General features: G+C 37.7%; 1 protein-coding gene across 3 annotated transcripts in view; it reads left to right on the forward strand.

Moving 5' to 3' along the window:
- Nucleotides 1-13,196, forward strand: part of dis3l2 (DIS3 like 3'-5' exoribonuclease 2) — a 208,504-nt gene that overhangs the window by 175,969 nt on the left and 19,339 nt on the right. The window contains exon 20 of one of the 3 annotated variants that reach the window (XM_067454399.1): nt 4,382-4,513. The exons of the other annotated variants lie outside the window; for them this stretch is intronic. Within the exon in view, the coding sequence (XP_067310500.1) occupies nt 4,382-4,441 (60 nt within the window). The 3' untranslated portion in view covers nt 4,442-4,513. Of the gene's footprint in view, nt 1-4,381; nt 4,514-13,196 lie in introns of those variants that run through there. 3 annotated transcript variants of the gene reach the window in all.

The following is a 13,196-nucleotide window of genomic DNA, read 5'->3' on the forward strand; positions in this document are numbered from 1 at the left end:
ACTTGCATGGGCTCGTGATCGTTGGGTGGGCTGACCGTGTCCTTGACCAGAAACTCCCGGCATTCTGATGACCTCTTTGTCTGAAACCGTTGGTCACGGTATTCTAGGCGTGAATCCACTCGCACAGCCAACTCCAAGAGTCCGTTAAGATTAGTGGGCAGTTCCAGCGTGAAGATTTCCCGTTGGACACGGTCAGCCAGGCCATACAGGAAATGATCCCACTGCGCCTCCTCGTTCCATTTGCACTCTGCTGTCAAAGTCTGGAACTCGATGATGTAATCTCCTCCGAGAGTGCCTGGAACGAGGAGCAGCACGGATGTTGGTTTTCCCAAACCGCCGTTCCCCACAACGCTGCACGGCCCGCCAGCAAATTTAACACCAGTGCCACTCTAGAATTCTCCGTGGCAAATGTCATGGGCTGTAAAGAGAAAAACAGGGAGCATCTGGTTAAAATGGATCTACACAGATTAGGCTCGCCTGCGTAACGTTCTGGCGTGGGGATGCGAGGCTCGTGCCTGTGCCGCCTAGGTGGTCGCAGTCACCTGTTCATCCTGGTGATCCATCCTCTGGTTACTGGTTGTGAGATAATCTTGCAGCTCTGCGACTCTCACTGGATCCATTTCATGGTCAGATCGTTCTGTCTGATACTAGAAGGAAACTGAGAGATCCAAATGCGATAAACTCATTTATTCGACAGAACTGCACAATGTTCACAAAAGTCCAAAGACCACAAGGAAACTCAAGAACATGGCAGGAAAGGTGCAGAGCGATCAGGCAATCCCAGAAGACGGTGAATAGCGGTGAGCTGTTCAGCGGCTCGTGACGCAGGGGAAGCAGTGGTCAGATAAGCATCAGTAATCCAGGAATCCGGAACAGAGGCGATCTCCCTGGAGAAACAGGGCCGACACCAAGGACCACAGAAGCCTGCAACAATCTGACAATGACACAATGTCAGTGACACGTATAAGAAGGCAGCGGTGATGAGTGCAGCAGGTGATGGTGCTCAAGCAATAATCTGAAACCACGCCCCCAACACAACCACACCACACAAAGTGAATGAGACGATTGATTGATGAACTGTGACACATAGGTGGTGACTACCCATGTGAGCTCAAAAAAATATTGGGGTAGTAATATTGGGGTAGTAAAATCCAATTAAAGTCAGGCGTCAGGCTGAAACCCTACTGGAACTGTTAATTTCCCCATGATGCACCATTCTCCAGCTAAAATGGATCGGGCAGACCAAACCGTAAGTCGTAGAGACTTGAAACTTTCAGGGCTGGTAGTACTCACAGCGAATGCAGACGTCACCGAAGCCTGCCCTGATCGGCCTGATGAGCGCTACAGCGATCAAAAGTACGAAACAGCGATCAAAGGTATGAAACGTTGTAGTTAATTCAAAAGTATCAATTTCGAGACATTTTATGTTTTTTGTAAAACCTACTTTTGCAAATTACTCCAAGGTTATTTGACTGATCAGAACCAAACTGCTGCAGAAATGTTCTCTGGAGAGAGAATATCAAAATAATTATCAAAAAATATATATATTTTATTTCATGGTCGCTAAGGGGAGCCAAAATGTTTTAGTGACCTAGACATCTTTTAATAAAATGTCTATAACTTGTGAACAGAATGAGATATTTTCACCAAATTAAGGTCATGTGTTTGAGATCAGTCAGAGATCACTTGAAAAATATCACAACGAATACCACTTCGTGGCGCTATAACAGGGTACAGGGTTCACAGTAATCACCTCCTGAATCCTTGCCGAGTCCAATAATACCAAACATGCCAGGTTTCACCATATGGTTTGTGAAAAGGTATACCTTTAAGGTTAAAAAACCTTTGTGAATGTATTTTGAAATAGTTAGTCCGATTAAAACCAAAAGCCAACATTTTGGAAGGAAGTGGCAAAAAAATCCAATCAATGCAGCACATGCTCTCATAAATATAAGTGGCTATAACTTTAAAACAAAATGAGATATTTGCAACAAATTTGACACACATATTTATGGGCCCCCTTTGAGGACAACTAAAAAAAGCAGAGATGTAGCAGATTATAACTGTGGGGGGAAAAAAACATATTTTTCCTTAGTTAAATTACCTGTATTGCCATGAATGCTCTTTCCCATCGATGATCTAAGTTTATTTTTTGTTTATTTGAATCCTCATTAGCCAATACCTAGGCAGTGACTACTCTTCCTGAGGTCCAAAAAAGTAATTAAAAAAAAATACAAAACTACATTAAAGCTGAGAGAGCCATGAAAGGGTACTCGCACCTGTGCCACCACCACCTTGTGGTTTTAGGAACACACAGCACGGTGGCCAATATGCATTTAATTATATAAAAATAGGAGGACTGCATCAATCATTTGTATTTGCCACACTTCCTGCTACTGGTCTGTATTCTGTTCAGAGGGTGACCTGCGCCAGGGCATGACCAATGCATCCCTGAAATGTCTGCAGAGAGCGTGTCAATTAAACTATGCCCTGTAAATGCCGATTTGAAAAGACATCCTTAATAAACCTGTCTCCGGCACAATGACTCCAATAATCACCTAATCGGTAACACTTTATAAAACGTTCAGTTGTAAGTCATTTATAAGTGGTTAGTTATTGATGAACTAATAATTTACAAAACATTCATAAATGATTATCACGTGATATGCTAACATTTTCTGAATGTTTTGTTAATTCTGTTACAAGTCATTTACAAGTGATTAGTAAATAATTAAGTAATGATTTATGAAACATGACTAAGCATTCATAAATGATTATCACGTGATATGCTAACATTTTCTGAATGTTTTGTAAATTCTGTTACAAGTCATTTACAAGTGATTAGTAAATAATTAAGTAATGATTTATGAAACATGACTAAGCATTCATAAATGATTAATGAGTGATTTGTTAATTATTTTACATATATTTAGTAGATTTAGTAGATTAGTTTTAAGTAATTTACAATTGATTAGTTAATAATGAACTAATGGTTTAAAAAACATGACAATGCAATTCATAAATGTTACTAAATTGTTACTTTTTTGTATATTTTGTAGATTCAGTTATACATTATTTACAAGTTATTGGGTAATTATAAACTAATCATTTACAAATCATTTAACATTCTAACAATTTGCAAATCTGTTAAATCTGCAAAAAAGTTATCTTTTAAAAAAATAGCATATTTAAAAATAACCAAACTGATAGTAAATGGTTATTAAGTTACTAGTTAATATATTATGAATCACTGAAATGTCCGTGTACCATTATCTCAATAAACATTTGTTAATCGTGAACAAATGATGATCAAACCATTAGTAAATAATGAATATATAATTTATTGATGGATCATTACATTTTTAAGCTGGTCTGTTAAAACCCACAAAATTCATTAATGCTACAGCTATTTTTTTTAAAGAATGATAAATTACTAGTTGTCAAATTAATAAACATTTTAGAATGACTTAAAGTCAGGGGATTGCAGTGTGTTAAGTTAAATCCTTTTACTCAATGGTGCAGACTTGTGTTCTGTGTGGGGTCTAGTGATAATGTGAACTGGTTTTACCCTCCAGTAAAGCATCAGGTGCACGTGTCAGAGAAGACAGCTGTCTATACCCTCACTAGTCAGCATTTACATTAATATGATTCATAGATTTCTAGCATCTGTAAACCCGCATTCTAACATCTTAAAAATATATTTAAATTACGGCACATGCTTTCAATGCAAAATGCTGAACAGTTAGTACATGCGTTCATGAGCTCAAGGCTAGATTATTGTAATGCTCTACTGGGTGGTTGCCCTGCTCGCTTAATAAACAAACTCCAGCTAGTCCAAAATGCAGCAGCTAGAGTTCTTACTAGAACCAGGAAGTATGATCACATTAGTCCAGTTCTGTCAACACTGCACTGGCTCCCTATTAAACATTGCATACATTTTAAAATCTTGCTTATTACTTACAAAGCACTAAATGGTTTAGCTCCCCAGTACTTAAGCGAGCTCTTAACACATTATACTCCATCACGTCTATTGCGGTCTCAAAACTCTGGCCAGTTGATAATACCTAGAATATCTAAATCAACTGCAGGCGGGTTGATCCTTTTCCTATTTAGCACCTAAACTCTGGAATAGTCTTCCTAGCATTGTTCGGAAAGCAGACACACTCTGTCAGTTTAAATCTAGACTAAAAACACATCTCTTTACTATGGCATACACATAGAACATTTTTAACTTTCATTATTCAAATCAATTGACTGATTGTTAGGCTGCATTAACTAGGTCAGCCAGAACCGGGAACATTTCCCATAACACCTGATGTACTCTTTACATCATAAAAAGAGTGGCATCTAAACTAATGTTAGTCTCTCTGTTTATCCCAAGGTTTATCCCGGATCTGGGCCCTGTCCAGGTGGACCGGATGGTGGACCTGCCTGGACATGACCAACGCATCCTGGAGTGTCTGCTGAGCTGTGTCAATTGGTGTCTCCTCCGAATTTGCCGCACCGGCACGTCACGCTCAAAAAACCTGTCTCAGGCGCAATAATTCCGATCTTTCATGTATTCATACTCTTGTGTAATCAACGCACCATCCTAAATAAACCCGTCTCTTCCGGGATACCCTGAAATTTTGAATATTCCGATCTAATATGATTTCTGACCTGTAAGGTTGCCAGAATAATAATCATACACGGTGTGTTAATAGGCCAGAGGAGAACTGGCACCCCGACTGAGTCTGGTTTCTCCCAAGATTTATTTTTCTCCATCATGCCCTGATGGAGTTTTGCTTCCTTGCCACTGTCGCCTTTGGCTTGGCTTGCTCAGTTGGGGACACTAAAATTATGATCAAAGTTATTCAACTAATTATACAAATACAATTTAGGATTAGGTTTTATTTAATTCTATAAACTATAAACAATAATCTGCCAACATTGTCGCTATATGATATATTAAAATAAGCCGATAACGTCACTGTTTTCTCCAGAACGACTTTACAGCCAAATCTATATTTGTTGCAATATTATCCTGTTTGACACTGTGAAGCTGCTTTGACACAATCGTGATTGTAAAAGCGCTATATAAATAAAGATGATTGATTGATTGAAATGTAACGTTAAATGTGAAAATTAAATTCTTCTATTCCTCACCAGTTGCAATATGAATGTGTAAATAGGTAATTAATCTAATTACTGAAAGCATTTAATTCCTATTTGTCACATAACCAATCCCTTTCCTAAACCTACCCGTTTGTGTTTTATATTTTAAAAAAACAGGCAGATACGACTGCAGGAACAATTTATTCAAAAAGTACAAATATTTCAAGTGTCCTGAGGCCAAACGATTGGTTTGTGTGATGTAAATCCATCTTTAGAGTCCCAAGAGTCCATCTACCGTCCGATGATTAACACATTTAAAAACTTGCCACTCGGAACTTCTGGAAGAAACGTCACGTCAGCTTTGACAGCATTGGCTGTGGTGTGTCTCGTGACCAATTGCGTCATTACGTCAGCTTTGATTGTAAAATGCCATTGGCTGTCATGTGTCATGTGACCAATTGCGTCCTCCTAAAGAGTCAGGACAGGATTATTATTTGAATGAGAAATATGCGTTCATAAAGGGATCACCATTTCAATGATTAAAACATTAAGATCAACTCTGTTCTTCACATAAAGATATGTATGAAGTATGACTTCAGAAAACTTTGACTGCAACATGAGCTAATACTTTTATACTGTTTTTGGTCAGTTTTTGCAATAAAAAGTAGCCTATTTATATTTATAAAATCATGTCTACAAATGCAAATAATTAAATGCGTCTTGATCTGATGCATTGGGATATGCATCAATACATTATATAGGCTATTCATCATTTACTAATGGTTTGATCATCATTTGTCCATGATTAACAATTTATTGAGATAATGGTACACTGACATTTCAGTGATTAATAATATATTAACTAGTAACTTAACCATTTACTAAGGATCTGTTTGATTATATTATGAAATGGTATTTTTTTATAGATAGGCCTAATGTATGACATATTTGTAAATCATTAGCATATTAATCATTTATGAATGTGTAATTATGATTTGTAAATTATTAGTTTATCACCATCAGTTCTCGGGCCCTAATTAAATCAACAACAATAAAATGAAACGTACAAATCCCATGAAATGTTCCTTCCCTTTAAAACTCATTTTACTTCTTAAAATATGTCATAGCTAATAGTAGTTCATTCCATTTTTTCCTTCCTCTATATGTGTCCATTGTTGTGCAGTATTTTTCAAAACAAAATATGTGACTGTCTGTGCACAGTTTAAACAGGAGGAAGCTCATTGGTAAATTAATGATGATAATAATAGTCCTAAACAACTTCCTAGAGGAACACTCTTCAAAATCTCAATAACTTCCATAATAACATGACATTGTCAAATATTAAACAGATAACTTTTAAACCAATGTACACAGTAAGAAGTAAATTTGTGACATTTCAATTTATCCAGCAATAATTTATGATCCATTACATAAAATGCTGAGCTAAAATCTAACAGTACAACTTCTACTAACTTAATTGTCATCAATTTGTGCACATACTACTCTCTAATATTGATCTGTAATTCATATTTAGACATTATAAAATCACTATTATTAAATTTACAATAACATTTTGTAAAATGCTTCACTTCCTTTCTATTGAAGTATTCGTACTGAAAATTGTGCCACATGATGAGTAATGTGAATCTGTATCTACAACAACATGTGTGATTGTGTGTGTCAATCAATCAATCAATCAACTTTATTTATATAGTGCTTTTACAATCACGATTGTGTCAAAGCAGCTACACAGTGTCAAACAGGATAATATTGCAACAAAATTAGATTTGGCTGTACAGTCGTTCTGGAGAAAACAGTGATGTTATCATCTTATTTTAATTTATCATATAGCGACAATGTTGGTAGATCAGTATTATAGTTTATAGAATTAATTAAAACCAAATTCATAAATTGTATCTGTATAACTAGTTGAATAACTTAGATCATAATTTTAGTGTCCCCAACTGAGCAAGCCAAGCCAAAGGCGACAGTGGCAAGGAAGCAAAACTCCATCAGGGCATGATGGAGAAAAATAAACCTTGGGAGAAACCAGACTCAGTCGGGGTGCCAGTTCTCCTCTGGCCTATTAACACACCGTGTATGATTCTGGCAACCTACAGGTCAGAAATCATATAAGATCGGATTATTCAAAATTTCAGGGTATCACGGAAGAGATGGGTTTATTTAGGATGGTGCGTCAATTACACAAGAGTATGAATACATGAAAGATTGGATTTATTGCGCCAGAGACAGGTTTTTTGAGCATGACGTGCCGGTGAGGCAAATTCAGAGGAGACACCAATTGACACGGACTCAGCAGACACTCCAGGATCCGGACACGGCCCGCATCAGGGATAAACCTCAGGATAAACAGAGAGACAAACATTAGCGTAGATGCCACTCTTTTTATGATGTAACGAGTACATCAGGTGTTATGGGAAGTGTTCCCGGTTCTGGCTGACCTAGTTAATGCAGCCTAACAATCAGTCAATTGATTTGAATAATGAAAGTTAAAAATGTTCTATGTGTATGCCATAGTAAAGAGATGTGTTTTTAGTCTAGATTTAAACTGATAGAGTGTGTCTGCTTCCCGAACAATGCTAGGAAGACTGTTCCAGAGTTTAGGTGCTAAAATGATTGACCGCCTGCAGTTGATTTAGATATTCTAGGTATTATCAACTGGCCAGAGTTTTGAGACTGCAATATATGTGATGGAGTATAATGTGTTAAGAGCTCGCTTAAGTACTGGGGAGCTAAACCATTTAGTGCTTTGTAAGTAATAAGCAAGATTTTAAAATGTATGCGATGTTTAATAGGGAGCCAGTGCAGATTTGACAGAACTGGACTAATATGATCATACTTCCTGGTTCTACAACCCAAATCAGAAAAAGTTGGGACAGTATGGAATGTGCAAATAAAATAAAAAAGAAGTGATTTCTAAAATTACTTTGACTTGTATTTCATTGCAGACAATATGAACACAAAATATTTCATGTTTTGTCTGGTCAACTTCATGTCATTTGTAAATATGCATCCTTTCCTGTCATTCAGACCTGCAACACATTTCAAAAAAAGTTGGGACAGTAAAGCATTTACCACTTTGTAATGTTGCCATTCCTTTTCACAACACTTAAAAGACATTTAGGGACTGAAGACACCAAGTGATGAAGTGTTTCAGGTGTAATTTTTCATTCTTCCTGCAAACAAGTCTTAAGGTGGGCAACAGTACGGGGTCTTCGTTGTCGCATTTTGTGCTTCAAAATGCACCACACATTCTCTATTGGAGACAGGTCGGGACTGCAGGCAGGCCAGTCAAGTACCCGTACCCTCTTCCTCCGCAGCCAGGACTTTGTAATGTGTGCATAATGTGGTTTTGCATTGTCTTGTTGAAATATGCATGGACGTCCCTGGAAAAGATATCTTCTTGAAGGCAGCATATTATGCTCCAAAATCTCTATGTACTTTTCAGCATTAATGGTGCCTTCACAGAAGTGCAAGTTACCTTTGCCAAGGGCACTGACACAACCCCATACCATGACAGACCCTGGCTTTTGGACTTGTTGCTGGTAACAGTCTGGATGATCCTTTTCTTTTTTGGTCCAGAGCACACGGCGTCCATTCCTCCCAAAAAATACCTGAAATACTGATTCATCTGACCACAGTACACATTTCCACTGTGTGATGGTCCATCCCAGATGCCTCCGAGCCCAGAGAAGTCGACGGCGCTTCTGGACACTGTTAACATAAGGCTTCCTTTTGGCACAGTACAGTTTTAATTGGCATTTGTGGATGTAACTACGTATTGTGGTACTTGACAAAGGTTTGTCAAAGTAGTCCTGAGCCCATGTGGTGATATATTGCTTATAGATGAATGACGATTCTTGATGCAGTGGGGGATCGGATCTGAGGGATCGGAGATCGCAGTTGTTCAGCTTAGGCTTGCGGCTTTGTCCTTTATGCACTGAAATTCCTCCAGATTCCTTGAATCTTGTAATTATGTTATGCACTGTTGAATGTGAAATATCCAAATCTCTTCCTATCTTTCTTTGAGGAACATTGTTTTTAAACATTTCAATAATTTTCTCACGTATTTGTTGGCAAACTGGCGATCCTCGGCCCATCTTTGCTCCTAAAGTCCCAACTTTTTTTGAAATATGTTGCGGGTCTGAATGACAGGAAAGGATGCATTTTTACAAATGACATGAAGTTGACCAGACAAAACATGAAATATTTTGTGTTCATATTGTGTGCAATGAAATACAAGTCAAAGTAAATTTAGAAATCACTTCTTTCTTTTTTTATTTGCGTTTTCCAAACTGTCCCAACTTTTTCTGATTTGGGGTTGTAGTAAGAACTCGAGCTGCTGCATTTTGCACTAGCTGGAGTTTGTTTATTAAGCGAGCAGGGCAACCACCCAGTAAAGCATTACAATAATCTAGCCTTGAGCTCATGAACGCATGTACTAACTGTTCAGCATTTCACTGCATGAAAAGTGGGATTTTCGTCCCCGTAAACGGCCGGAAATCTCCCTGATTTTCGACAATTAACGTCAGTTTACAGCCTGTGAACGTTGCGTTCGTCTGTGCCACATATTGACGGCAACGAAACATGACGTATGTGGAGCTTGCGGAGGCATGCTGGCGCCGGCGCTAATGGCTCTAATTAGCATATGAATAGCAGAGCTGGGCGGCGCCTTGCCGGAATGGCTTGAATTTCCTCACTCAGTATTGGTTGAAACTACTACATTGAAACAAGAAATATCACTCGTGATTGGTTGGCAGATCTGTTACTATTGGTCAACCTGGGTAATAAATTAATAAATTTAAACCCCCAAATTATAATAATTTTACACACATATATATAAAATTATGATTTGCATATTATTTTTTAATTGTATATATTCATATTCATGTGATATGCTATTATGTTTTATATTCATGTCATTGTTATCCTATGGACTACGCTATTATAACCATCAAGGACATTAATTTATTGAGGAAAGGAAAATATGCCAGGGACGTGCAGTTTATTCAAAGAAAGAGCTTTATTAGAACAAACACAAACACACAACCAAATGCAAAACGTTTGAGATCTGCCCACACAACAATAGGAAGCTCACGAGAAGCCCAAAATCCTACAGCACCATGAAGTCTCTGTTTTCCGCTTCAGAGCTGTAGGTAACTAGCACCAATCTGTCTGTTTTAAGTCCATTTTTCAGACGTCTGTCGTGCGTTGCCCTGTTCTTTGGAATCGCCTCTAATCTCGATTGCAGCGTGGCAGAGCTCGGCGAGCTCCTGGCTGGTCAAACAGTCCATCCAGACACCGCGCGAACGATGCAGTCTTCCTCATCAGACATCAGGTCTATGGTAGCGCACTTCCAAAGGCCCACCTCATCCTCAGCTAACACACTCTTTCTTGCTTGTAGCAGCTGTAAAAACAAACAATAAAGACAATCAGTATTGCGCGATGTACTGCGTAAAATGCACCTGAAAAATAGTCACACTGACCAAAAACGGATCTAATCTAATAAATCTTACCCTTTCTTCTCAATCGACTCCGAGCTGAACTCTTCACAGCTTCTGCGTGCTATGCAAGAACTGGATGTTTGTACCTGAAGCTCCTGCGTACTGTCTCTATGTCTTACATGCAGCTGGAAAACAATTGAATGAGTGTTATGACGAAGTTGTGAAGACGGCGTACTGCTTCCTGTAAAATGACCAGAAAAAGAAAACACTTTTATAAAGCAACTTACATTTGTTCTTTTACAAGGCTAATTTCAGCTTGTGCTACTTAAAAAGCTTTGCTTTAGGTTACTTTAGCTTAGATAACAGTCTTACCGCAATCTTAGGACTGGTCTTCTCTTAGGCACTCGTCTTCTCTTCTTAAAGTTAGTATCTTCCACACAGTTTTTCGACTCCAAAGCAAGCAACCTATCATCTATGGACAGCAACCTGGAGATTACTAAAGTTAACTGCTCGTTAAAATCGGCAGCAAACTGAGCAAGCTGACGAGATAGCCCAATGATTGCATTCAGCTGTTTCTTCCCGCCGGTGTTACGGATCAACTGGGGATCATGTTATCTGGGGACGGGCGCGTGCACGCAGCTAGTTTTACCTGGATTTACAGCAGATGTTAGACGAGGACAGATTCGTCACAGCGGATTTTCCACTGAACAGATTTAAAACGCTTTCCACATTATTGGTAAATGTTTGCATAATATCAGGCTCTGTGTTTTCCTCTGTCGCTGCTTTGCTGTATGTTTCAAACGCAGTTTAAGGGAATTTTTAATGTGGTTTCATTTCACAACACAGACCACGCCCACATTTTGTTACATTCTTTTCGATGAAAGTCGTATCCAATGACAATTACATTCAATAAATTACATTGTGTCGTATTAGTATCGGAATTTTTATTTTATTTTGTATTTTGTAATTTGCTTAGGGTATTTTTTAAATTATATATATATATATATATATATATATATATATATATATATATATATATATATATATATATATATATCCTAACTAAAATAACTCATAGCCTGTCATATTACCTTTCTCATATTAGCCTATTATATTCTATTATAATCTATTATATTGCCCACCCCTTGCCCACCTGCACATCCCAGCTGATATACAAGATTTGGGGGGTCATTCTGCATTTGAAAGTTTGAAAGGGTTTTAAATCTTCTAAATAAAGTAAAATGATTCAAAATCAAGTAATTTATATATGCCAAAGTCAACTTTAAACATATACAATGTAATTTCCAAACAGCAAAATTGTGGCCAGTGAAAATGCTGAGTGGCTAGTAACTTTGGAAATACACTAGCCACGGTGGCCGGTGAGCAAAAAAGTTAATGTCAGCCCCTGTATATATATATATATATATATATATATATATATATATATATATATATATATATATATATATATATATATATATATATATATATATATATATATATATATATATATACATATATATATATATACATACATACATACATACACACACACACACACACACACACACACACACACACACACACACACACACACACACACACACACATATATATGTAGTGCCGTTAAAATTAATTTGCGTTAACACGTTAATTTTGACAGGCAATGATATATGATATATAAAGTTTGCTGATGTATGACGCCGCTTATTAGCAGGAGACCGCAATGATTGGTAAAAGTTGCGGTGATTGGTCAAAATTGCGAGTCGCACTGAATTCACAGGGACTGATTGCAAATGACACACAATAAATAATCTAGAATACGTTCATCAAATATATAAATTCAAGCTTAAGTTTAAGATTTTACAATTAGGCTATACTGAGCCTGATCTATCTAAGAGATGAAGGAAGTTAATACCTTTTAAATGTCACATGGGTTAAAACTCCTGCTACCCTGATTTGCATTTGTATAGCTCACAGAATGTTCATTTACATGTTAAAGCCTCCCCTGGAGTTATTGGGGGGGACAACTGCCAAGCAAGGCCCACGTCAATTTCTGACAATTCACGGCAGTTTTCGGTGTCGCCTGCAAACTGCCGTGTACAGTCGTAAACCTGATCTTCCACGACAATCTACAGTGCCGCTTACTGACGAAAATCCCACTTTTCATGCAGTGTTTTGCATTGAAAGCATGTGCCATAATTTAGATATATTTTTAAGATGGTAGAATGCTTACAGATTCTAGAAACATGGCTTTCAAATGAAAGATTGGTATCAAAGAGCACACCCAGGTTCCTCACTGACGACGAGGGCTTGACAGAGCAGTCATCAAGTGTTCATCAAGTGTGTTCTAGGTTACTACTTGTGGAGCTTTTCTGTCCAGTAATTTAAAAATTCTGTTTTATCTGAATTCAGTTGCAGAAAATTACTATTCATCCAATTTTTTATATCAGCTATGCATTCCGTTAATCTTGTGAATTGGTAGGTTTCGTCAGGGCGTGAGGAAATATAGAGCTGACTATCGTCAGCATAACAATGAAAACTAACGCCATGCTTCCTAATGATATCTCCCAGTGGTAGCATATACAGGGTGAAAAGCAACGGTCCTAACACTGAGCCTTGCGTTTCCCCATACTG

This window comes from Pseudorasbora parva, chromosome 9 (assembly GCF_024679245.1).
Source record: "Pseudorasbora parva isolate DD20220531a chromosome 9, ASM2467924v1, whole genome shotgun sequence".
Classification (NCBI taxonomy): domain Eukaryota; kingdom Metazoa; phylum Chordata; class Actinopteri; order Cypriniformes; family Gobionidae; genus Pseudorasbora; species Pseudorasbora parva.